The 27,480-nt window shown below is 30.9% G+C and overlaps 1 protein-coding gene across 1 annotated transcript; it reads left to right on the forward strand.

Annotated features, from left to right (window-relative positions):
- Positions 1–1,562: 1,562 nt before the first annotated feature.
- LOC111704203 (uncharacterized) lies at positions 1,563–21,151 on the forward strand. Its single transcript, XM_023476357.1, has 5 exons — positions 1,563–1,647; positions 6,060–6,434; positions 15,855–15,959; positions 18,011–18,064; positions 21,096–21,151. Exons 2-5 carry the CDS (start codon positions 6,083–6,085, stop codon positions 21,149–21,151), a joined length of 567 nt encoding a protein of 188 aa, XP_023332125.1. The 5' UTR covers positions 1,563–1,647; positions 6,060–6,082.
- The last annotated feature ends 6,329 nt before the right edge of the window (positions 21,152–27,480 follow it).

A 27,480-nucleotide genomic window follows, 5' to 3' on the forward strand; every position in this document is an offset into this window, starting at 1 on the left:
CATCTAGTTTTTAATAAACAAATCTAGTTTTTAATAAACAAATCTAGTTTTTATATAAACAAATCTAGTTTTTAATAAAGAAATCTAGTTTTCAATAAACAAATCCAGTTTTTTAAATTTAAAACTCCAGTTTAAAAACAATTCTAGTTTAAAAAACATCTCAGTGTTAAGCAACACAGTAGAGAAAGGTCAAACTTTTGTGAATGTTACGACTTTGTCACCTCGTAGCTCCTCTTGTAAGCAAATCTAGATTCTGTAATGAACAAGAAACTATTTTGACAAGAAACCCATTGGTTTTTTTTATCAAAAAGTCGAGTTTTTTTAAATTAGCTAAATCTATTTTTGCTGAACAGATCTAGTTTGAAACAAAAAATCTATTTTTGATAAACAGATTTAGTTTTAAATTAAACTTATTTATATCTTAAATACACAGATAGTATCAAGAATCAAGTTTTTAAAATCAAATAAGAAGCAAGTCAAGTGTTTAATAAACAAATCTAGTTTTTAATACATAAATCCGTTTTTTGACAAACAGATTGCTTTTAATCAGAAAAATCTATTTTTTTAAACAAATCTTAGTTTTAATTAACAAATCTAGTTTATTTTTTAAAATCCAGTTTTTTCATAAACATCTAATATGCACAAGACAAATCTAGATTTCAAATCTAATTTTCAAAATACAAATTTAGTTTTCACAAGAAAAATCCAGTTTTCGATTTAAAACCCTCGCTACGATCTGAATGCGTTATAGGCAAAATTGATCTTTGGAAATCTTGAAAAAGTAAAATATCCTTAGCTTCCCTGTAAAGAAGTTGAAAATAATTATTACGAGTTAATGATATCTATATATAAAAATATATACTTAATAAATCTTCGAACAGTTTTTGATATTTAATAATGATAGTAATTAGCTTAAATGTCTGTTTGCCTGTCCGGATCATAACTTATTGAACCCCAGGGCCGATTTGCCTCAAATATGATTGGAGAACTTGGTGTATAAGTGGATTAAAAATTATTTTTATGAATTTTTAAGAGTTTTTAAAATCAAAATTGCATTAAAATTTTATTTATTAATTTTGTGAATATCAGGATTCTTTTTTTGGGGGGGTGGGGGCAGGAGGGGGGGGCCTCACTTATAAATTTATATTTGTCTTTTAAAGGTTCCAATTTTCCTACAAAGTAATAAACTCACTACAAAATCTAATTTCTAAAAATAGTTCGTGAATAATTTCCTGATTCTAGATAAAGTAAGATATGTAGAAGTAAAGAGCTCCAGCCCTTCTCTTCCCTATTTTCCCCTTCCCTTCACTTCTTTATCTGCCAACCTACCATCACTCTCTACCTTCCCCTTCCCTAACTTCCCAACCTTCCCCTTCTACTTTCTTTACTTCCTTTTCCCTTCCCTACCTTCTCTATCGATTCCCTACCTTCCCTGTCCCTTCCGTAGTTATCAAATCCCTATATTCCTCTTTCCTTCTCAACCTTCCTCTTTCCCTCTCAACATTCCTTTTTCCCTCTCATACTTCCCTTTTCCCTCCAGACCTTCCCTTCCCTACTTTTCCAGTATGGTGGGTATAGGATGGGGACGCATCCTACTGTACTATCGTGTCCAGCAGGATGAAACTGGAAAAGAAAGGAATTAAACAGGTAGAAACTTACTCTTACAAATCTAACATCTAAATCTAAAATCCGATATGTTTATATATGTCGATTCCCTTCAGAAAAAGTGGAGGCTTCAGCCTTCATGTATTCAAATTTAAGATGATAAGATATAAATATCTCAATCATGTATTCTCAGATTAAAAAAAGTTTGTTTCGCTTTTCTTGTAACTAAGGATCCGGATTTGTTGTATCCGCAACATTGTGGATTCCTGGATCCGGATCCGCAAAAAGATGCTGATCCTCAGATCCGGATCCAAGGGACAAAAATTAACCAAAAGCTGTAAAAAGAAACTTTGCTCCACAAACTCAAACCTGTCCTTATTTCTGAATGGTTCATCAAGTTTAAGCATAAAAATAAGCGAAAAAAATCCAAATCTGGTTCAATTTTTCCTGGGCGGATCCAGGATCCGCTTCAAAATGAAATGGAATCTAAACACTGCTTTTTTGGAAAATAAGAACTTCTATATTGGAAAAAAAATTGGTTTATAAGGAATATTATTTATAACACGACGTCTTCAATTTATAAAAACGGGAAAAGAAACAATGTGTTTCACAACGAAGTTGAAAATATGATTTTTGAAGAAAAAAATTATTTTAATTTTACGGAAGTTTTTTGTTACTAAAATTTACATTTAGAGTTTCTCTATTATATTTACTGGAAAAGGGCTTTTCATTAGTTTTTCATTCCTCATCTCACTCAACAAGCTTCTAAAGAACACAACTTATTTTATTTTAATTGACCGAATTTTGTAATTTATACATAATATTAAAACAAGAATTGTTGAATGTTTAAATTCTTCCAAGTTTATCTATTTGGAATTTTTGCAATTTCGATATTGCTTCTGGCAGAAACTTTAGTTAAAACTTAACAATAAATACAACAATATTGGGGGAGGAGGGAGATTTAGAAGAAGAAAAAACACATTTTCTATCAGAAGTACATTTTATTTATTTCGGAGGGAAAATTCAAGAACTTTAAATAATAAATATCATAAGTGAAGAAGTAATAATTGTGATGTATTTTTATAGAACTATTTATTCTTTACGAAATACAGAACTATACTTGTAGGAAGCCAAAATCAATACCGTTATTTGGGTCATTTTGTTCGTTAATTTGTTATTCATCTAAATTTCCATTTTAAAATGGAAATATTTTCTCTCTCTCGAGTTACAAAGTTCATCATTTTCTTTATCTCTGATAACACATTTCAAATCTTCATGAAATTCTTTTCAAGTGTGGAAATTTTTGCCAAGTTACTTTTTCTTATAAAAGCTGGGAATAAAACTGTACAAGGAAAAGTGACGAATTAGAAAAAAAGATGTTTTAGATCCAACCCAATTTATTTTAAATTTAATAAAAATAAAAAAAAATTAAATTGAAAAATTAAATCAAGAATTTTTCCATGGAAGGTTTCGTAGTTATGGGAGTTGGGACTAAAACAGAAACGTTAAGTACGTCTAGGTTTTAAATCTTAATTTAAAATCGACGAAGGCTAGTTTGTTTTCAAAGAATATTTGGTGTTTATGAGTGTTGCACTGTGTGTAAGTTCAACCTGCGAGATTCTATTCTCAACATAATTTGAGATTTCGGGTTGGATCGATAGAATTGAGACTGAACTAGTTCACAGAAACTACACTACAACCGGTTCTATTCTCTCTCTCTCTCTCTCTGTCAAGAATTTATTTCAACTCTTTCATTGCATACGGTTAGATTTTGCTAGTTTTTGACCCCCCCCCCCCTTCTCCTTTCTTCTTCACTTAAATAGCCAACATTTTTAGAGTTAACAAGGGGGGGGGGCATGAGGGCTGAGATGGTTCACAGGGAAGTATTCAGCCCCCAACGGAGGATGCGCCCCTCTAGAAAGTAAAAAAATTTATCCCCCCCCCCTCCTCCCCCCCTGACAAATTTCTGAATACGGTATGAAGGAATAAATGTGATGGAAAAATAGTTCGGAGTACGATGAAATGAATGTTTTTTAATTTGATAAAAAAATTTCAAATTCCTTAAATTAAGATAGAGCCGTACTCCGTGTTTGTTTTATCCTTTTCAAATATATAATACAGATCATCCCTGCATTGGAAAAATGCAATAAATGACTTGAATCTTTATTACTTAAACCATTTATACAAAAACGAAAATGAAAAAATCTTTTTATCTCTAAAATTTGCATTTTGAAAAACAGACTTTTGTGGACTTTTACCCTTTATTTACTAAACTTATTCGACGGAAAATTCCGAAAATGTGAATCTAAGAACTTTACTCTCTCTAAAAATTCTTTTCTTACATTGACGCAACCTTTTTCCCTTTTTATCGTATTTGACATTTCTCAACTTGATGATTAATTCAGAAATGATGAAAAATCTCAATTTTGAATATTCGTTCTTCCAAAGTTTAGTTTGAATTAGGAAAAGACTTATAAATGTAGTTGAATAATTGATTTCTTGAAAGTGAAATAAAAAGTTATAATTCAAAGAGCGAAAAAAAAATTGGCGATCCATCATCGTAAACAATAGGTCGCACACTTTAATTCATGTTGAATCTATCAAATCAATCAGTTCTAACTGTAAATCAATCATTTGTTGAGCTTTTGGTTAACAGGTCATAGATTTTCAGGACCCCTACATTGTCTTCTCCATTTATGTCCTATCATTTCCTATCCCGTCCCTACCCTTTCATTTAAATTTTCTAATTCGTCTTATCTTTTTTAACACTTAACCTATTGTCCTTTCATCGTATCCTTTTATTATAAATCTGGTCCTTTCTATCCTTTCAATCTGTCCTATCATTCTAATTCTTTTTAATTGTTTTCTTGACCTAATCCGTCCAATCTTACAAAATCTCTTCTGTACCTTCCAATTCAATCTCCGTTCCGCCCACTTTTACTTTGCCGTTTTATCTTTTAAACATTTTTTGTCTGTTCTAATCTGTCCTATAATTCAAAATATTCTACTTACATACTTACTTTTTAATCCGTCCTTTTTTTCGATTCGTCCTATCCGATCCTTCCTATCGATCAGCAAATGAAATTGATTAATAATTCAGACCAGGAATAGATATATGATACTTATGACATTTCTAAAGTTTACAAAGAGAAATAGAAAGCTGTTTTATAGTTCTACTACGGGGTAGTTTTATTCTTATATTAAACATTATTTAATGTCTGGATATCAGGCTATAATCAGCTTCACCTGAATATCAGCACTTGGTTATTAGGATATAATCAGCAGTACCTGAATATCAGGCTAAAATCAGCAGTACCTGGATGTAAGGCTATACTCCGCTGCACCTGAATATCAGGCTATACTCAGAAGCACCTGGATAAAATCAGCGCTTGGTTATAGGTTGTAATCAGCAGTACCTGGATATCAGGTTATAGTTTGCTGCACCTGGATATTAGGCTATAATCAGCAGCACATGGATATTATCATAACGTGGTTATTAGGATATAATCAGCAGCACCTGGGTACTAGGGAATATGGGAATATGCGAATATGGGAATATGGGATTATGGGAATATGGGAATAGAAGAATTCAGGAAAAATGAAGAAGATTGAAGGATTCATGAAGAATGAAGATTGAAGGATTCATGAAGAATGAGTAGTAAAAGATATGGAACAGATGAGAAAGAAAAATGAGTAAGACTGGAGGATATTTGCGTTTTATAATCTTGTCTCTGTTGCATCAACCGCAGTCAATTCAAGAAAGAAACCGCACTTCATTTTTTGTCCTTTTCAGAAAAAATCGCGCTATTTTTTTCTGGGTAAAAGTGTATATGGTAACGTTGTGAATCGTGTATGTGACTAGATTGAGAGTCTCTTTAAGTAAATAAATCAACAATTCCTACGTCACTTAATTACTCCGGTGCTTTCCTTTCTTCCACGCTAAATATCGGGATTTATTTAATTATTAATTTGACATTTATTTTCACCAGGTTTCATTTACTATCGGAAGTTTTTTATTTTTGGAATTGCTTTCTCTTTCCTAAACAGACTTTCAGTTGATATAAGATATTTTATTTTTACCAGAGCTGTAAAAAAAATTCTTATTTACAAAATTAAAAATGATTTAAAAATTGGGCCAACAAAATCCATAAAAATTTCATGTTGTTTTCTCCTATCAGAATAAACCTTTCAAATTTTTAAAAATTATCAGAAACATTTTCAGTTTGAAACTATCATTTTTTAAAAACTTGTTAAATTTTTTTTTTACAAAAACTGCTGTGGTATTTATTTTTATTTACTGGGTAAACTTTCCTTACAATTTTAATAATTAAGTATTTACGTTTTACCGACCATGTTTTATAAATGACTCCAAGTATTGAACCAAACAAATATTATTTTTCTACCATATTTTAAACCCATAAACAACTTAAATTAATACATATTAATTGTTTCAGGAGATCAAGTTATAATCCTGAAGATGAAGAAAGAAAAAAGTAGTTTAACCCAGGCCAATTTACAAGCCAAGAGTGGCTTGACCATTAGCACAGTGAATACTAGTAAGGTTGGTGAAGGGGGGGAGGGGTCCCCCGCCCCCTCTATTAAATCAGACCCTGACGGGCAGGGGAACCCTGTTTCTAACGGAGAGAATTCTACAACACCCGGCTGTGATAGCGCTTCTCCGCCCCCCTCGGCGGGCGGAGAGGCAGAAGGCGGTTCTAACCCAGCTAGCCAGGAGGAGAAAAAACCCCCTCTTACGCCCAATGATCTTGGGGGCGTTGTTAAGTCCGAAACGGACTCTTTTTTGGAATCTTTTGATACTAAAGATGGAGGTAATTTTACTTTTTTTACCGTTATTTGTTCATTTCTTAATTTATTTCCAGGTGTTTATTTTCAAATTTATTAAAATTTCACGCGGTAAACTTTCAGCTTTAGTTGTATTTTAAGATGTATAATTCCAGCTTTACTAAAAACTAAGAGTTACAGAGCTCTATACATATTCTTTAATATTATCTTGTATTTATATGTTGATTGGTTGGTTGTCTGTACACATTGAACGTCTAAATTGTTGAACTGATCAGACCAAATTTTGACGTGAAAACTCATGTCCACACAGCAACCTAAAAAGAAAATAATTATTCCCGGGGGAATTAACCCCTCCCGCCCCCCTCTCTCTAGCCTGGAAAGTCTACTGAACCGACTGGGGAGCTTAGATTCAAGCTTTCCACAATTATATCACATTTACCTTGAACAAATTAGTTTGTTTATGTTTTGTTTATTTGTTTCTATATTTAATCAGGCTTTTTCATCAGCTTTGCCATTTTTCTCTCAACATAATTAAATTTTAGAAGATGAAATTTGTTCATCATTTATCACTTTTATTACTGATCTTTTTCAAAAATTGTGCATTGATACTGATCCAAAATTTATTCACTAATTCATTTTTTAATCTGTTTAATAGTTCTATTTTTATTTTTGTCATCATTTATTCAAATAATCTCCATGTTTTGATTAAAGACACTGCATGTAAAAAACATGTCGGCCAGTTGGAGGGGTTAAAACTAGGTGGAGTAGGAACTACCCTGTTAAGTGATTTGTCCCAGCCTGCCTTGTATCACCTGCCTGTGTTGGACTAGACAGTCTCAGAGTTCAGAAAATATAAATTCTTCCCCCGGCCAGAGTCTAGAAAACTGTTGATCCAACTAAATCCACGAACAAGAAGTTGTAGTTCGAATATTTAAGAATATTGAAATCCCAGATTAAACGTATCAATGTACTAACACTTGAACATCACTTGACAACCAAAAAACAAACATTTTTTAGGCATTTAATGCAAATTATTGAAATAAAAATATATTTTTTTTCGTATTAATATTTTTTTGTACTGTGCATTGAAACGTTTTAAACATTCATTAAAAAGGTAGCAAATATAGCATGTAGTAAACTCCGAAGTTATCCATAAGAGTCAGACACCCCGATAATGTTAAATCATTTTCAAAGAAAATTTGATTAAGCTCAATTCAATAAATTCAAAAAATTCAATAAATTCAAAAAACAAGTAAATGTTTTTTTTGTTAAATAGTTTTTTCTTTTACTTAATACTTTTTTCTTTCATTCAGTCCTAACCAGAAAGACCCGGAATTAATTTATACTTAATCGATCGACTTTAGAATCTAATTTTACAAATATGATAAATTTAACGATAAGACCAAAATAGCCCTTGTCCTCCCAATTCCCAAATGTGGTCTGCCTAGTATTTAATCATTTTTTCATGAATTTTGAAAAACATTTTCCTTTACAAAAAAAAATAAAAATAAAAATGCAAGAAAGGAGGTACCCTAAAATATTAGGGATGGGTCTTGTTCAAGGATCAAACCTAAGCTGTTGATTATATATGTAAATGACTTCTTCCAACCTAACAAACTTTTCAGTGTAGCTTTTGCCGACGACACAAATGTGGCATCAAAATGTAAGAACGTGAATACTCTGACAGACACAATAAATAAAGAATTAGAAAAAAAACTTGTTGGTACATGTCTAATAAACTTACTATTAACTTTGAGAAAACTGATGCAATTTTATTTTCAAATTCTCTAAATGTTTTCTTTAAATTACGAGAAACAACACGAAAAATTGAACGCTTAAAAGAAGCAGATTCAGTGAGATTATTGGGAAAATGGCTGGATACTAAATTAAACTTTAATGACTATTTAAAAAAGATATACAGGCGACTAACTTTTTTACTTCATGCTGTGAAAAAATTAAACTTTTTAAGCTTTGAAACCATGAAATTGCTTTATTACTCCTTTTCCACTCTCATTTAGAATTTAGTTCAACATTTTTAATGCGAACTTCAAACAAAAATATTGATAAGATAAAATCATTGCAAAAGAAAGTTATTCGGTTGCTGATTGAGTTACCTAGAATAAGTCACACAGTGGAGGCTTTTTGGGCTTTGAACATACTACCCTGCAGAAAATTAGGAATTTTTAATGTAAAAATTTTTTTTTCAATTTTAATGAGACCAATTACCCCCAATATTTAAAAAAGATTTCATATTATTAAAATCAAAAACGCAAATCTTGGAAACAAAAATAATTTTAATATTCCTAGAGTGAAATCTATTAAAATTGAACTGCTTCCTAGCTTCTCACAATTTCCCTAAAATATGATATGAAAATAAACGACACTTTTCTAAGCTTTCAAATCTCAATCTTATTTCGAATTTTAAACAGAATTTAATTGAAGATTTTTATCAGGAGAACACATGTTTTAATTCTAACACATGCAATGTTTGCTGCAAAAGAATCGAAGAAAGCAAAGACGATTTTACAAAGAAAAGACCAAAAAGATTAAAAATAGCATAAGACTCAAAAAAACTTGAAGGATGTCAAAAATCGGCGCGAATTAAAAAGATGCTTAAAAATGCCCGTTTTGCGTAGAACCTATATCTTTTTCACAACCCATAAAGCTCATTTTAATTTTTTTTTAACATTACAAATAAATCTTTTATTTTTGTTTCTATAAGTTGTTAGTTTATCGTCGAAAAATACTAACAATCCTCCACCAGTTTATATTGAATATAATGTAAACAATAAATACGTAACTTTCCTTTCCTTTCCCTTTGATTAATATTTTTTATATTTTTCTAGAATTGGGTGTTTCCACAACCTCTATTTTTGGAGGTTTTAAAATATTTTCTCATGAAACACTTATTTGTGAAGAATTTTGTATCTTTTTTTTCATAAATAAAAAAATAATTACTACTAATTACTATGTAGAAAAGGTGCAGAATTCTTATTTAAGTAATGATCTAGAAAAGCTAGGAAAAAACCCCCAACATTTTTCTGTAAAAAAAAATCAAAGAATTTAAAGAATGCTCAGATTCCTGATGGTTCTCAAGCATCCCTTAACAAGTCTTCTTCTCTTATTTTCATGTTCAAAATGGTGGTCCTGGAATAAAACGTACGTATTTTTGGAAAATTATGGGGAAAGAAAGTCGATGTAAAAGTTAGGAAGTACATTAAAATCTAATTTTTGGCAGAAGCATTATGTAACAGATTTTGATGATATTGGCTTGATGCCAGCGTCAGGTCTAATCCAGAACAAGTAGTTCGGGCATCTACTATATTTCAGACAGATAAATAACAAATATTTTGGGTTTTTCCTTTCTTTTGACTAAGAAAACACTGTCCAACTTTAAAAAAAATCAGTTCGATGATGCTTATAACCAAAATATAATACATTCTTGCAACCTTTTCCATTTTTCGTTTATTCTTTTTCCCATCAGTTCGGGCAACTATTTAATAACAGAAAAACTAGTATTATAATAAGTCCAAAATTATTTTTATTAAATAGACTTTTGAAGTTGAAATTAGTTTTTCTGGCGTTATATTTTTTGTCAAGATCATTTTTTATCAATACTTATCATTTACAAGCAATTTGGGAATCTACCTTGTTAATCCAGTCTTTATGGAGCGATGAAAGGGGAGGGGGATCTGTTAGTTTTAATTTGTCATGAACGCTCGACAGAGGAATAATACCTGTAGGTTCGGGAATAATACAATAAAAGGTTGAGCCCCAAATTGTGGGATGGGGGTAGCCACCCCCCCCCCTCGCTTCCAATGGAATGTATAGCTTCCTTGGCCTCCTTCTCTAGTCCATGAAAACGGGGGGAGGGGCTAAATAAACGCAAGAAACCTGTAAATATTCCCCAGGGGGCTAGAGCATCCCTCTACAAGCCTAGTATTCCCCATGGTGACTCTAAACTCCCCTCCCCCTAGGGTAATCCCCCCCCTTTGAAATAACCCAAAACTTGGATTTGACCTGGGGTAGGGTATACCCAATAAAGGGGGGGGGGGCGGGAGGCATAGACATGTAATGATACAGAGGATATCTAGTAGTTTCATTATTAACACTGGAAATGAAATGTTTTCAATAACCCCAGACACAACTCTGATTATTTAAGAAGAAAACTGTATCTTAAATTAATTGTTTTAAACGCTTATCTGCCAATAGGTAAACAGTAAACTGTTCTGCGTCATCTGTAATACAGTTTTTCCATGGTAGACACTCATCCAGCCTTGCTGGTTAACTGCCACAGGCTGACTTTGCTTCAATATACTTCAAGCAAAGGGATAGTTAACTCTGTACTCCACCCTGTACTCTATACCCTGTACCCTGTACCCTGTACCCTGTACCCTGTACCCTGTGCTCTGTACCCTGTGCCCTGTTCTCTGTACACTGTACTCTGTACTCTGTACTCTGTACTCTGTACTCTGTACTCTTTATCCTGCACTCTGCACTCTTTATCCTGCACTCTGCACTCTTTACCCTGTACGTACTCTGCACTGTACTCTTTGCTCTGTACCCTATTCTATATACTATGTACACTGTACTCTGTGTCGTCAGTGTACTCTGTACTACTTTCCAATTGTCAGTATCTAATCCAGCTTGTCCAAACTTGTTATGTACTTGTCAGCACTTGTCGCCTTGTCAGAATTATCAAATTGAATAATTCTTGAATATGATATGATTTTACAGAAAATTAAATAAAGTTTATATTTGTACGAATGTGGTACGCGTGTGAATAGAATAAATATGTCCAGTAGATAAAGATGTTTTGGTTTCTGTACATTTACCATCCCATGCAGTTTCCTCAGCCGGTGGGTAGCATTCCCGTTACAGGCAGCTTCAGGGGGAGGGGGTTAAAATATTTTCTCATGANTCATTTATTCATTTATTCATTTATTCATTTATTCATTTATTCATTTATTCATTAATTCATTTATTCATTAATTCATTTATAAAATTCTTAATAAACATACTCTCTTCTACTTTTCAAATATTTTCTGGTTCTCAAAACCCCCCCTCGGATACTGAGAATTCCTCTATGCAAAATATTTGGGTTTTTAGATTTTTTTCATTTTGTTTCTGTAAATTTTCTCCCCACTGATTCCGCTAGCCCAGACAATTTATGTGCAATCTGCGAGTGCAGAGTCCAGAATAAGGTTCAAATTTTAAGAGCAGAGTCCAGAAATGCTATGCATGCACCATCAACTATCTTAAGCACATTGCTTAATGCTTTATGAGCTGGGGTGCAGAGAAATCCAGAGAGAAATTTGATTTAGATTTCAACCCTTCAACGTATGTACGTACACTGTACACTACATTGCAATGTACACATTGTTTATAATGTTACGTACAGTGTCAATATACTGTTTACCGAGTACTGCATGTTTTCATGTCTACTACTTCTAGCTATTAAATATAACTATTTAGGTAAACATGGTTGAGTGAATATTCACGTTTTTATTTTAACCGAAACCTTGCTGCTCTCATTTTCATAGTTTTGCGAATTTTCTTTGTAACATATTGTTCGAATCGTATAAAATCAAATTATTTTCAGACGTTGAACTAAAAAAGGCTTATCCTCTGCGTTTTGCATTGATCGAGGAACAGAGAGATTTTTTTCTGAAGCTCATCCACTTTCCACAAACTCTAATTTCAATCCTTATATTTTTGCAATCTGATGTTTTGCAATTCTACGTCCCCTTTCTAATTGTTTACTAATGAAGGAAATGAGCATTCTCCACGAACTCTAATTTTATTCTTATATCTTTATGGTGAAAACCTTTGCAATTTCAAGTTGTGACTATTTGATATCAGATTGCGACGATGATATATGATTAGAAAATTTAAGCTTGTGGCAGTTTTCAGTTTATTTGAATTAGCTTCTCTTCTTAAATACTTTTGAAAATATAAAAAATAAACTAAAAATAGACATTGGAGGAAGAAATTCAAATTTATTTTTGCTAAAACCTGAATATTGTTGTTAAAGCCTAAGATATTTAGGTCTAATGTTTCGTGTTCATAGTTTGGATTCAGGGGAAGAGGGGGGGGGGTTACAAGCTAGAGATACTAAAATTAGTATCTAGTAGTGTAAAAACAAACTTTGATTAGTATCCAGTAGTGTAAACATACTATGATTAGTATCCAGTAGTATAAACATACTATAATTAGTATCCAGTAGTGTAAAAACATACATTGATTAGTATCCAGTGGTGTTGGCTTACTATGATTAATATTCAGTAGTGTAAACATACTATAATTAGTATCCAGGAGTGTAAACATACTATAATTAGTATCCAGTAGTGTAAACATACTATTATTAGTATCCAGTAGTGTAAAAACATACTTTAATTTGTATCCAGTTGTGAAAACATGCTATAATAAGTATCCAGTAGTGCAAACATACTGTAATTAGTATTCAGTAGTGTAAACATGCTTTAAGTAATTTCCAGTAGTGTAAACATACTATAATTAGTATCCAGTAGTGTAAACATACTTTGATTAAAATCCAGTGGTGTAAAGTTGTAAACATACTAAAACTAGTATCCAGTAGTGTAAACATACTATAATTAGTATCCAGTAATGTAAACATACTAAAATTAGTATCCAGTAGTTTAAACAAACCATAATTAGTATCCAGTAGAGTAAAAACATACTTTGATTACTATCCAGAAGTTTAAACATTCTGGGATCAGTTTTTTTGAAAATGTTCGAAAATCTGTTTTTCATTCTACATTTTGTCAAGTTATAATATTAACTTTCTTCGGATTGTCTTCAATTATAACTAATATTAGCTAGATTAATATGGGCAGTCCTTAAATAAAAGAAGAGAGGTGGGTGATATGGGGGAAAAGGGTGGCAGTGTGCTGGGGTTGGGGGGTAATTAATTAAGAAAGCAAAGGAATAGTATTTCTGCAAAAGACAAATAGTATAAAAGGAGTGAGAAGAAAGGTGTGTTGTTTCAACACAAATTTTCTCACAAAATTTTAATAGAAAAACATCATTTGATGCAACCTCACAAGTTCTAATCCTTTCAAGAGATCTTAAACCTTAAATCCTGATTATATAACTATTCAGATTTTAAATATAAAAATAGCAATGAAATTATTTTAAATCTTTTTAATGTAAATTTAAAAATGTTTCGCCATTAATAAAATATATTTCCCTTTTTGTTGTGTACCTTTGATGTCAAGAATTAAGTTAGAAATAAATCCTAGAGCTGGTTTTTTGGTTTGTATGTTTACTTTACCTATATGAAGAGGAAGGATTTTTTTTATTTAACCCCTTGCCCTCATTTTTTATTTTATTTATTTTTTTTCTGGAGCAAAAAGTCAACAAAAATTTCTTTACTTTTCAACGTTTATTTAATCTTCAGGATACCATTTCATCTTTATATATACTTTGCTTGCCCGTCAAAACGGCTAAATATTTTTAATATCAGTTAAAAAAAAAAATATTTTCTATTTATATGTATATATATATTCCTTGTTTTATTTCTGCTTGTATTATTATTAAATCAATACTATGAGTAAACCAAAACATAATTGTGCAATACAAACCTAACTTTAGAAACACAAAATCAAACCAGTAGTTAATTCATTTATTCATTAATTCATTTATTCATTAATAAAGTTCAATGTGCTTGTGTTATAGGGTTTTATTCGCTGAATTGAGCATATTTTTGGGTAAAAAGTATCAACAGAAAAAAATCCTTTTGATGTTCATTTATTCATTAATCCATTTATTCATTAATCCATTTATTCATTTATTCATTTATTCATTAATTCATTTATTCATTAATTCATTTATTCATTAATTCATTTATTCATTAATTCATTTATTCATTAATCCATTTATTCCTTAAACCATTATTTTATTAATACATTTATTCATTAATTCATTTATTCATTAATCCATTTATTAATTAATCCTTTTATTCATTAATTCATTTATTCATTAATCCATTTATTCATTAATCCTTTATTCATTAATTCATATATTCATTAATTCATTTATTCATTAATCCATTTATTCTTAATCCATTTCTTCGTTAATCCATTTGTTCATTAATCCAATTATTCATTAATCCATTTATTAATTAATCCTTTTATTCATTAATTCATTTATTCATTAATCCATTTATTCATTAATCCATTTATTCATTAATCCATTTATTCATTAATTCATTTATTCATTAATTCATTTATTCATTAATTCATTAATTCATTTATTCATTAATCCTTTTTTTCATTAATCCATTTATTCATTAATCCATTTATTCATTAATCCATTTATTCATTAATTCATTTATTCATTAATTCATTTATTCATTAATCCATTTATTAATTAATCCTTTTATTCATTAATTCATTTATTCATTCATTAATTCATTTCTTTATTCATTTATTTATTCATTTATTCATTAATTCATTTATTTATTTATTTATTTATTCACCCTTTTCATTTATATATTCATCCTTCTTAGCATTATTTTAATCATTATTCATTTTAATATTTTTTCTTATTCATGTATTTATTTATGCTATCACTTATTCTTTCATTGTTTTATTCATTCCTTTTCATTTTTAATTCATTTAAAAACTAAATCCTTTGCCTTATATCTACATTATTCATTTATTTATAAAAATGTATATTCCATTTTTTTACAAATTAAACCTGAACATTCATCCGGCGATTCATTTAACAAATTAATAATCATTCATTAATATTTCTAACCATATTAGTTTTTCTATCATGCAATTTGTTCGTCAAGCAGTTCTTTTCAATATTTCATTCATTTATTCTTTTATCTATCACTAGCTGAAGTGCTCAGCGTTGCCCGTGGAATAAAAACAAATTTATGTTACCACGGGATACCCACGGGTTCCTTAAAAAATCCGCCAATTTGTATAGATTTTTCATTCTATCATTTTGTTATTATACCATTCATCCTTACTATCATCCTTTCATCATTCGTTAATAAATTCATTCATTCTTTCATTCATTAATACTACCTTTCTTAATATTAATTTCCTTCTCTCCAGCTTTTATTATTTATTTTTAAAATTGAATGTTTTTAATTCTCCTCTTATATCTCGTATATCATATTACTTCATGTTCTTTGCTTAGTACTAGATTAGTTTTCATTCTTATTCAGTTTTATTTTTAATTTTATAATACAGCAATCCTCCGAACACATTTTACTTTTCTGCCAGAGGGTTGAGTGGCATAACCGTGCCCCTAACCTGTTGAGTAAAATAAAATAGATGATTTGACTTTATAAATATTTTGTAAAACTTCTTTTACGGAACTTAAACTTAAACCAATTTAACATGTGTTTTAGTTCAAATTGGTTTTGAAAAAGACAATTGTTATATTTTTTTTTATATTAATATTTTTAGTAAAAGATGAGAATGTTGGTCTTGGGGACAATAACCTGGAGTTCCCTGAAACAGATTTCAAAGCTGAGGATATTAAGCTAGATCCTAACTGCGACTTCGGGCCGGGTGAGTTCTAATATTTGTACTAAAAGGTGTACACAGAGTTTAGCAGGGATTTCTTAAATAATCATTAACAGGGCTGTATAGTTTTTAGAATTATGGGGAAGGGTGATTTTTGACGTTTTTGGGGAAAAAATGAAAAATTGAACATCAAAAGGATTTTTTTCTGTTGATACTTTTTACCCAAAAATATGCTCAATTCAGCGAATAAAACCCTATAACACAAGCACATTGAACTTCTGGGGAAAAAGAATTTTCCAAAAGGGGTGGGGATTTTTTTCGAGAAAATATACAGCCCTCTGATAACAACCCCCCCCCCTTTTCCATCCTGAAAAATTGTTAAATGATGAATTTTTGTGTGGAGAGGTTTTTGTTCTGAAAGGCCACCGATTTTTTAACTTCACTACCCGCACATCTTTTTAAAAATTTAAGTCTCATCTTTTATGGTTAATCCTGTTGTGTTGTTCTGACTTTGATTATCATAAAATAACAACGTGAAAGTTGATTTCCGGGATAATCACGTGTTTCTCATTGATTTTAAGTTTTAAGTATCTTATTCCAACTCTAATTATCTGATGATTCTAATTTGTGTAATTTTCAAATTATAAATAATGCTTAAAGTTTGAATAATACCGGATTTACAAGATAAGAGAAGTAAAGATAACATTACTCATCAGTGTATTTAGGATATAACACTAATACAGGATTTATCAAAAAGTATAAGGCAACCTTGATCTAATTTATTTGGAAAAGAATAAGGCAAAAATAGATTTTATTTATTATTTTTTCTTAAAATATATATCTAATATTTTTTTAAGGATAAGATAGGATTTAATTTTCAGATCGTGATATTAAAAGGTTTCATGTCATGATGTCGTCTTACTTATTTGTTTTGGTTGAGCCTGTACACTTGTGTCCTCAACAATAGTACCCTATAGACCTACCCTGTCAATATATGCCTATGATGAAGATTTTTTTTCTATCTGTAAATTGAAATTATGAAGGCGCCGTTGTTTTTTGAAAAAGAAATGACCGATGGTCTCTAGAATCAATCGTTTAGTTTATCATAAAGATATATAACAGAATTCTTCATGGCAATATTTAGTGAGAACGATTGATATTTAATAAGTTTTGCGAAACTTATAAAGGTACTTTTAGACGTCTCAGTCCTTTAATTTTTTTTTTAAGTTCACTATATTTATACCGGTTTAATTTTCTAACCAACTAATGTCGATCAAAAAATATGTTGGATGCAATTAGCTTTCTCCCGGATCCCATTGAAGATGCTTGTCTCACCCTAAATATATTCTCTACAGGCTTAAGCTTTACCCAGTTCAGAGTGGTCCTTAAAAAGTCAAAGGAGGGTAAACATTTATTCTAGGGGTCCTCAAGAATTTTTAATCTACATTTCTGCAAACAAATTAGTATCTTTTCCTAGGACCTCTTCGGAGCAAATGTTGTTTAAGTCTTTGCTATTTTTCAAATCTTGTTTTACAGCTTTGTTTGCAGCACCATGTCAAACTCATCAGGTATCATCAACTAGGAAGCCTTGCGAATTTGGTTTGAGAAACTTTCAATTGTTTCCACTGTTTGAGGGGTTTTTGTAGATTTTTTTGCTTTGCATTTCCCCTTCTGCCAACGGTCAACACTCTCCATTACACCTTTTCTCTTTTAGTCCACTTGCCTTGTCCATATTATTATCCTCTAATGCATTTTGAATCATGTCAAATGTGTCTGCTTTTGGAAAGTTTTAGGCACGAATTGTTTGTGTATCGAGCATTCCAAGTGTCTTCTTTCCCTGGTTGGCATTAAAAACGTTCCTGTGTTGTGACAATGGAGCTAAACAACCTCCGGGAAAAGGCGGATTTCATAGAAATAAAAAGTTTGATGAATAAAGTCCATTATGAGAATACAACCAGGATGGAAAAAAATTACAGGGTTGAGACGTCTAGAAAAACCTTAAAAAAATTTGCAAAACTTATTGAACATACCTCGTACTTTAAATTACGTTGACAGTTCCTTTAACATGTTTTCTTATTCGAAATTATATATTTTAGATGGACCCTTTAACCCGCAGGACTTTTCATTCGATGCATGCAGTCAACCTTCAGGTATTTATATATCCATGTCTTATAAGGGATTCTTCATTTTTTAAGCTATAGTACCAATTTATGTAAATATTAATAAAAATATCACTTTTTGTGAAACTTTTGACCTTTATTTTCCCTGCAGATAGACTAATTATCTTTGTAAACTTAGAAAAAAAATTATGATTTTAAATATTTTAAGTCAAATATTTTTGGATTGTTAAATTTTCCCTTATTTACTTTTCCAAGAAAAATTAATCTTATCTGTTTCGTTTTAGAGCATTTATAATAAATAATTCGATTGTTTTCTAAGAAAGTAAAAAATTTATTTTGACATGAATATTCAATAACAAAAAATGCAACAATTATCTACAAATCGAAAGTCGTAAAAAAAAATTATTTTGCATGGTTTGCATATTAATTGCATCCCTTTCCTCGAAATACAAAATAGTCCACCATGTGTTAATATTAGCGTTGGGACATTTCATAGAAAGACATTTTATAGAGATAACAATATCACAGATAGGCCATTTCATTGATAAGTCATTTCATAGAAAGGACATTTCATAGAAAGGACATTTCATAGAAAGGACATTTCATAGAAAGGACATTTCATAGAAAGGGCATTTCATAGAAAGGACATTTCATAGATATGACATTTCATAGATAGGACATTTCATAGAAAGGACATTTCATAGATATGACATTTCATAGATAGGACATTTCATAGAAAGAAGAATTTTTTTTACAAATGATAGTTTTTTTCTTTTCATCTTCATATTTTCCCTTGTCTTATGAAAATGTCAATGAAATGTATTCTCTTTCCATGTCTTCCTTCTACTGTGTCAGAGAAACAAATGAGAAATCGCAGTTTTCCATTTTTTTGCGGATTTTTAATAATTCACTCGAGCATTTTTATTCAACAAACGCAATTTTAGTGAAAAACCTTTAAATGGACACTGGACAGAAAGGTTTTCTCTGAGGAAAAAGTTGAATTTTAATTTCTTAAAAATTAAACCAAGTACTCTTCATATGTCATGCTTTCTTAATTGTTTCGTTGTTGCAATGTATGCGGAGAACATCTGCTCTGTCTATGGAAAATCTTCTCTGTCTTTGAAATGTCTTATCTATGAAATGTCTTATCTATGAAATGTCCTATCTATGAAATGTCCTATCTATAAAATGTTCTATCTATGAAATGTCTTCCTAAGAAATGTCCCAACGCCTTAATATTTTTTATACATATCTAAATTTTTAACTCTATTTTTCCCAGAGTATAAATTATGAAACTTATTCTTTGATTTTTAATTTAATTTTCCACAACAAAATGTGTAAATACTATATTATCAATATAAATCGATATAAATAAAACAAATTTAATTATAAAATAAAAAATATATAAAAATATGAACATGAATATTGGAAGCACACTAATATTTTGCCATTTGACCTTTAAAAAATGTGTGTTTTTTTATTTATAAAATGATGCCGCGTTTTTCAATCGCTTTTATTTAATGTAGTGCTTTTCTTTTTTTCCGAGCCAAAAATGATGCTGATTACAAATATATAAATCGATTTTTCCCATTGCCTAGTTATCTAGTAATATATAAGGTTGACAATTGTTTAATAATATTGAGATTATATCAAGTTCAATCATTCATATAAACAGAGGTATTATCCCTTATTAGGATTCATCTACTAGAAAGTAAACTGGGAATTATTATTATATATTTATGAAATTATTTACAAAAATAATTATTAATATCATATTTTTTTTAGTGCTTTCAGATTAGATTGAAAACAATGAAGTTTATCTCAAATAAAATTATTTAGAATAGTTTTTATATAATTTATCACCTTGTAAATCAACTATTTTCCTTCTAAATCATGTTTGACTAGAGATAAGAAAAAATCGCAAACTGTTTCTTTAATAAACAACTAGCATCAACGATTCTAATTCCAATGTATAATGTAAGAACAAAGTCGAAACCTGATAATCGATTAAAATCAATAAGAAATTAATCGCATGTAAAACTCTGATTTGTTTTTAAATATGGATTTCAATCATTGTGATTAGATAGAAGTAGACATTCACAACTTTATCTGAATAACAATGAGGAAGATATCGTCGTTTTTTCATCTAAAACATGTTATTTTGACAACTTCCTTCATAATTCAAAAAATAAACCCGACAACTGCAATCTTAAATGTACCGTTCTCAGTGACATTTGGGGGGTCACTTGAAATTACATTTACAGTCCCTTTAATCTCAAATTAACTATATTACATGTAATTGTAAAGGTTAATAATAAAGTATGTTTTGGTAAATATGATTGATAAGTGTACTGTGTTTAAACTGTGTTTTAGAACTGTTACCACTTCTTATAAACTTTTTCCCGGGACTTTAATGGACCTCGATTTGTCATAATACTACAATGGAGCAAAAACGACCTCCCCCCCNCATATAACATAAATAATATTGTTTTGAGAAAATACATGTCCGGGGGTGTTTATATACCTAGATCTCGATACTAAAGTCACTATAGAAACAAGACTTTTTCAACACATTTTTAAATGTGAACTAAACCATACAATATACAGATATGTATGTATTGTACACCCTAAAATGGACACCTAGGGAATGTGCTCCCCCCCCCTCCCCTCCCTTTACAGGGATTTAAATCCTAGACAAGTGGACAGAAGATACTTTAAACCTTTCTTGTTTTAGTAGACAAGGTATTCGGCAGATTTTCTGGATAATTCCTCGGATTGAGCTCTACAGAAGGATAATTAGGTATATACACCGTACACACATATATACCCCCTCCCCTCTATACCTTTTTCTCATTGTTACAGTGCTAAAGAGTCGCAAATTGATCGTTAATTATAGCATTGATTAATCGTTTCTTTGATCAGACAATACTGGTATATGATACTATACGGTTCAATGCCCGTACATATAACTTCATATAAATCATTCTCTATAAACAACAAATAATTAAGATAATTAGATTATTTTAAAAATGATGAGAAAATAGTTAGAATTAACAAGAAGATTTTGGACACTGCCAAACTATACGAAATTTATTTTTATTTTTCCAGGCTTATTAGTGTAATTAATATTGCGATATTAATGGTTTACGATCATAAACAGAAAAACAATGTTTTCTAGAATTTTTTTAAAATTTGTGTTCTTTCTTAATCCCTAGGCATATTCTTTCTTTCATGGACACAACCTTGTCAAATCTGAAGATAAGAAAAAACATTTGCACATGTTTTCTGACTTTTTTATCTAAACGTCTTCAGCTAAATACTAAAGCAAAGGTTCAGAATATACACTTACTTGGTAATATGACTCCAGATAAATGGCCACATATTAGGGGCAGAATTAGGATGGGGCATATGAACAGGGCCCCCTCCTCCCGGCCCTAGGCCTAGCCCTCCAAACCCTGGAAACCCCTGAAGGGGATGGTCCCTAAGACCTGGATTAAGACCTAGCATCCCTCCTCCTTCATGCATCACCAGGATATAAACTCACAATGTACTCCACCTCACACTCCAATATTTCCTGGATTAATGTTTTGCGGATTTGTTTAGTTTTCTCTTCTCCGACAGGTTTAAAGTTGTGTATGTGTCTAGAGAGCTGGAAGTATACTAGTATCGACCCAGGGGGCAACACTAGGCTGTTGTTGTTCTTTGCAGTTCCTGGGCCTGCTAGGCCTAGTCACTAGACAGGCAAAAACACTCGGCCTCTGTCGTTCACTCACACACAAGTTTTGCACACTAATATGAGTGTGTGTTTGTGTGTATAGTTGCATGTGAGTGTGTGGAGTGGAGTGCACTGAGTTACTGGTGGAGTCCCGGGGTCTCGGGACTGCACTATGCGAGACTGCACGTAAAAAAGCTGCACGGCACAGGGGGGAAGCGCAACCCTTCCGTGGGGGGGGGGGTCGCACCACCCACAGATTGGGGGGAGGGGGAGGGGGTTGTAGCGCTAAGGGAAAAGGTTAAAATATCCCAACGCAAACCTACCCTACACTGCCTTATAAAGCCTTTGTATCAGACTAACACACTTAACAAACAAATATAAAAAACTTTTTATCTAACATTTATACTATTTAAAACATAAAACAATGTTTAGATACTCATTCAAGAAAAAGAACCCAAAAAAATATATTTTGTTGAATTAAAGGTATACAAAAAAGGCACAGTTAAGAATAGATATAAAGTAAAACACTTAAAAATAGATATATAGTATCAAGTATAGAGATAAGAATAAATATACAATATCAAGAACATTTACGGTTACACTTATAATAGATCTCAAATATAGTTTAGAAAAGATCTCAAGTATAGTTTAGAATTGATCTCAAGTATAGTTTAGAATTGATCTCAAGTATAGTTTAGAATAGATCTCAAGTATAGTTTAGAATAGATCTCAAGTATAGTTTATAATAGATCTCAAGTATAGTTTAGAATTGATCTCAAGTATAGTTTAGAATAGATCTCAAGTATAGTTTAAAATAGATACAAAGTATAGTTTAGAATAGATATCAAATATAGTTTAGAATAGATCTCAAGTATAGTTTAGAATTGATATAAAATATAGTTTAGAATAGATCTCAAATATTGTTTAGAATAGATCTCAAGTATAGTTTAGAATAGGTATAAAATATAGCTTAGAACAGATATCTATAGTATAGTTTAGAATAGATCTGAAGTATAGTTTAGAATAGGTATAAAATATAGCTTAGACCAGATATCTAGTATAGTTTAGAAGAGATCTCAAGTATAGTTTAGAATAGATTTTAAATATAGTTTAGAATAGATATCAAGTATAGTTTATAATAGATCTCAAGTATAGTTTAGAATAGATCTCAAATATAGCTTAGAAAAGATATTAAATATAGTTTAGAAAAGATATCAAATATAGTTAGAATAGTTCTAATGTATAGTTTAGAATAGATATAAAATATAGCTTAGATTAGATATCTAGTATAGTCTAGAGTAGATATCAAATATAGTTTAGAATAGATCTCAAGCATAGTTTAGAATAGATATCAAGTATAGTTTAGAAAAGATATCAAGAATAGTGTAGAATAGATCTCAAGTAAAGTTTAGAATTGATATGAATTATAGTTTAGAATAGATCTCAAATATTGTTTAGAATAGATCTCAAGTATAGTTTAGAATAGGTATAAAATATAGCTTAGGACAGATATCTACAGTATAGTTTAGAATAGATCTGAATTATAGTTTAGAATAGGTATAAAATATAGCTTAGAACAGATATCTAGTATAGTTCAGAATAGATCTCAAGTATAGTTTAGAATAGATCTTAAATATAGTTTAGAATAGATCTCAAGTATAGCTTAGAAAAGATATTAAATATAGTTAAGAAAAGATATCAAATATAGTTTAGAATAGTTCTAAAGTATAGTTTAGAATAAATATAAAATATAGCTTAGAATAGATATTTAGTATAGTTTAGAGTAGATATCAAATATAGTTTAGAATAGATCTCAAATATGGTTCAGAATAGATAAATAATTTAGAATATTAGAAAAATATATGCATTTTAAATAGACCTATATAGTTAATCGTGCATCTATATATAAATTTGGCTTGTTTGTCTGTCTGTTTGTTTGTCTGTTTGTTTGTTTGTATCCAATAAACGTCCAAACGGCTGAACCGATCGGGCCCAAATTTTTTGTGGGACATCTAGGGACCCCAGGGAAGGTTTATGAAAAATCAAAATTTCAAATATTTGTCTCTATCAAAATTCGATCGTCATTAAATTTTTAAAAATTTTGAAAATCCGCGAAATTTTTTGTAAAAATCCGCGAATTATTTTTGTTTTGTTTTACGATGTACACAAAGAGAACATGTTCACAACTAATTTAGAAGATGGGCGCGAAGCGCCCTCTTAGGCTAGAAAGAAGGGCGCGAAGCGCCTTGAATTTCTAGTAATTATAATTACTTGAAATTATAATTGCTTAAAAAAAAATAATTAAAAATTAAAGAAAATTTAACAAATGTTAGTAATAATTAAACTGTCATTAATAACTATTTAATGAGATCGTATCTAGTAAAAATATAATTTTTTACATTTGAACCAAGTTACCAACTTGACATAATCCACTTGTAATTCTTAACAAAAAACCTAACTTTTTCCCGTCGAAAAAACTGCTGCAAATAGGTACAAAAAGCCCCCTTGTAACGATTAGGAAAAAAGTGGGCTTTTTTCCCATACATATTGCAATACACGGGTATTGTGTGCACTTTTGTATGATCACTAGGCTACACTGAAACCAGGGGGGGGGGGCAAGCAAGGGTCAGGGGGGAAGGATTATAGAAAAAATGAATCAGATCTAGAAGGAAAGGATGGATGGAGGGGTAGGGGTGAAAAATTAAATAGAAAGGGAAATGGACCATAGATTTTTTTTGAATTTTTAGGTGTTGTATTCTGTTTCCTTGTTTTCTGTTCCTAGTTTTCTGTTCTTAGTCCTCTGTTCCGAGATTTCTGTCCTAAGTCCTCTGTTCCTAGTTCTCTGTTCTTAGCCCTCTGTTCCTAGTCCTCTGTTCCTAGTCCTCTGTTCCTAGTCCTCTGTTCTTAGCCCTCTGTTCCTAGTCCTCTGTTCTTAGCCCTCTGTTCCTAGTCCTCTGTTCCTAGTCCTCTGTTCCTAGTCTTCTGTTCTCAGCCCTCTGCACTTAGTCCTCTTTTCCTAGTCCTCTGTTCCTAGGTTTCTGTCCTAAGTCCTCTGTTTCTAGTGCTCTGTTCTTAGTCCTCTGTTCCTAGTCCTCTGTTATTAGCCCTCTGTTCCTAGTCCTCTGTTCTTAGTCCTCTGTTCCTAGTTTTCTGTTCTAAGTCCTCTGCTTCTAGTCCTCTGTTCCTAGTCCTCTGTTCCTAGTTTTCTGTTCTAAGTCCTCTGCTTCTAGTCCTCTGTTTTTAATCCTTTGTTATAAGTCCTCTGTTCTTAGTTCTCTGTTCCCTCTGTTCTTAGTCCTCTGTTCTTTGTCCTCTGTTCTTAGTCCTCTGTTCTTAGTCCTCTGTTCTTCTCTACCTAGTTCTCTGTTTTAGTCATCTGATCCTAGTCTTCTGTTCCTAGTACTCAGTTTTTAGTCATACGTTCTTAGTCCTCTGATCCTAGCACTCTGTTCCTAGTCCTCTGTCCATTATCATCTCGTTCTAGTCCTCTGTTCCTAGTCCTATGTTCCTGGTCCTTTATTCTTAGCCCTCTGTTCCTAGTCCTCTGTTCATTATCTTCTCTTCCTAGTCCTCTGTTACTAGTCCTATGTTCCTGGTCCTTTATTCTTAGTCCTATGTTCCTGGTCCTTTATTCTTAGTCCTCTGTTTCTAGTCTTAAGTTCTTATTCCTCTGTTCTTACTCCTCTGTTTCTAGTCCTCTGTTCCTAGTCCTCTGTTCCTAGTCCTCTGTTTTTAGTCCTCTGTTTTAATCCTCTGTTTCTAGTCCTCTGTTCATTATCTTCTCTTTCTAGTCCTCTGTTCCTAGTCCCCTTTTCCTAGTCCTGTGTTCATAGTTCTCTGTTTCTAGTCCTCTGTTCCTAGTCCTTGCTTTCTAGTCCTCTATTCCTAGTCTTCGGTTTCTATAAAGTACGCAAGTTGTGTTGAGAATCAAGTTAAGATTAATTAACGCATTTGAGAAATTTTACTCTAAATTTTGGTAAATCAAATCGATTATACGAAAAAAGGGTTGGAATAACTGCAGTTTGGGGGGTTGGAAGGAAGAAGGTCATGAGAGGGGAAGGATGGGGGAGAACAGGGTAAGGGGGGGGGGGTAAATCTAAAAAGAGAAGTCTCTCGAGTGTTAAAAAATTTGCTGTAGGCTAAAAGGGTTACTAGTTTTGGCTAATTTGGCACTGGAAAGAACCTGCTCAAATTGTGTATAAAAGGGGTGAATGTTCTCTTAGTTATTTCTCATGAAATATTAAGAAAAATGTTTTTAAAAAAAATAATTATTTTTTTTATTTAAAACATTGTTAACATCCTTTAAGTGAAGAAGGTTAACCCTTTTTGGAACCTAATTTTATGACCAATATAATGATAAATGAGAAAAAGGGAAGAGACATAGAAACAAACTTTTTACGGGACAAAAACCTTCTTTTTTTCCTAAATATGACCTTCATGTAAACATTAGTAGTGAAATTAAATCCTTAGAGTAGAGCTAACTGTATTACACTATGTTGTGATTTAACATTTTAAAGATTTACGATAGTCGTTTATTTTTCAAGAAATTCTGAAAATAAAAAAATATGCATGTATTTAAGAAATATTCACCATAAATTTAACTACCCGCGCAATTTTATATGTTTAATCGACATTATTTTTATTCTTGTAAAACATTTGTTTTTTCAAATATAATTTTAGATTTACGTAATACCATCATTATTCACATCATCATTTCTCACAAGTTCAAATTATTTGCATATTCTTAAAAGTACATATAACATAAATAATATTGTTTTGAGAAAATACATGTCCTTCAAAACTGCTAACATTCACAAATATTTGCCAAAAAATGTGACCTTGGTGAAAATAGAAAATATTTAAGGAAAAGTTAGAAAATGAAAGCTAACGTCTGGAAAAACAAACTAAAAACTAATTCAGACACTTAAAAATATGCTCGAATATATTAAAAATATGCTCGAATATATTAAAAATATGCTCGAATATATTAAAAATATGCTCGAATAAAATAGAATTGTACAAAAAATTTTCAAAAAATTCTAAATGTTTACTATTTATTTTAATAAATACAAGATATGAATAATTTTGTATTCATTATTTGCTCTATTTTCAATCTTAAAAGTTAGATTAAACAAATCTAATTATTCTCCGACTAAAGTGAATTTTTTCAAATTTTCCAATTCCTTAATATTAAGAGGTTGCGTGATAAATATTGAAAACCTGAAATATAATTCATATGTAATGTGTATCTTATAAAGAGGTCTGCAGTATAGAACCAACAATAGGTAATAATTTCAATAAATGACTGATTGATGAATTGTTCTATTGTTTAGTTGGTCGGATACCTTTGGTCGCAAAAATACCATTACTTGTCTATACAATACCCGGCAATTTAAACGTTTAAAAAGTCGGCGGACTTTAAATCTAAATTTAAAAAAGGGATTTTCTTCAAAATGGACGAATTATCACAGAATTTTTGCGGATTTTTTTTATATTTTAGAAGTATGCAATTTTCAAATAGTTTGACGAATTTTGTAAAGTAAGGAGCAGGGCTGTGAGATGGTCGGTATCCAGTAGTGACAATAAAGTGTGGTTTCTTTTTTATTGCACACGGAATTCACAAAACCGAGGCTAAATATGTTTCCCAGAAAAAAGGATTTTTTGAAACTTAAAATGCCTGAAAGCTTCCTGGGGTTTTAAGGTTCGGATTAAAGTTAGTTCAGGAAAAATG

Source organism: Eurytemora carolleeae, unplaced genomic scaffold (assembly GCF_000591075.1).
Source record: "Eurytemora carolleeae unplaced genomic scaffold, Eaff_2.0 scaffold383, whole genome shotgun sequence".
Lineage (NCBI taxonomy): Eukaryota > Metazoa > Arthropoda > Copepoda > Calanoida > Temoridae > Eurytemora > Eurytemora carolleeae.

What these genes read in the sequence shown, in the direction of transcription:
- LOC111704203 (XM_023476357.1), top strand. Translation starts at nt 6,083, where the DNA reads ATGAAGAAAGAAAAAAGTAGTTTAACCCAGGCCAATTTACAAGCCAAG. An exon ending in TTTTGATACTAAAGATGGAG is followed by an intron (nt 6,435 to 15,854) that starts GTAATTTTACTT and finishes TAATATTTTTAG; the next exon opens with TAAAAGATGAGAATGTTGGT. An exon ending in TGCATGCAGTCAACCTTCAG is followed by an intron (nt 18,065 to 21,095) that starts GTATTTATATAT and finishes ATTAACAAGAAG; the next exon opens with ATTTTGGACACTGCCAAACT.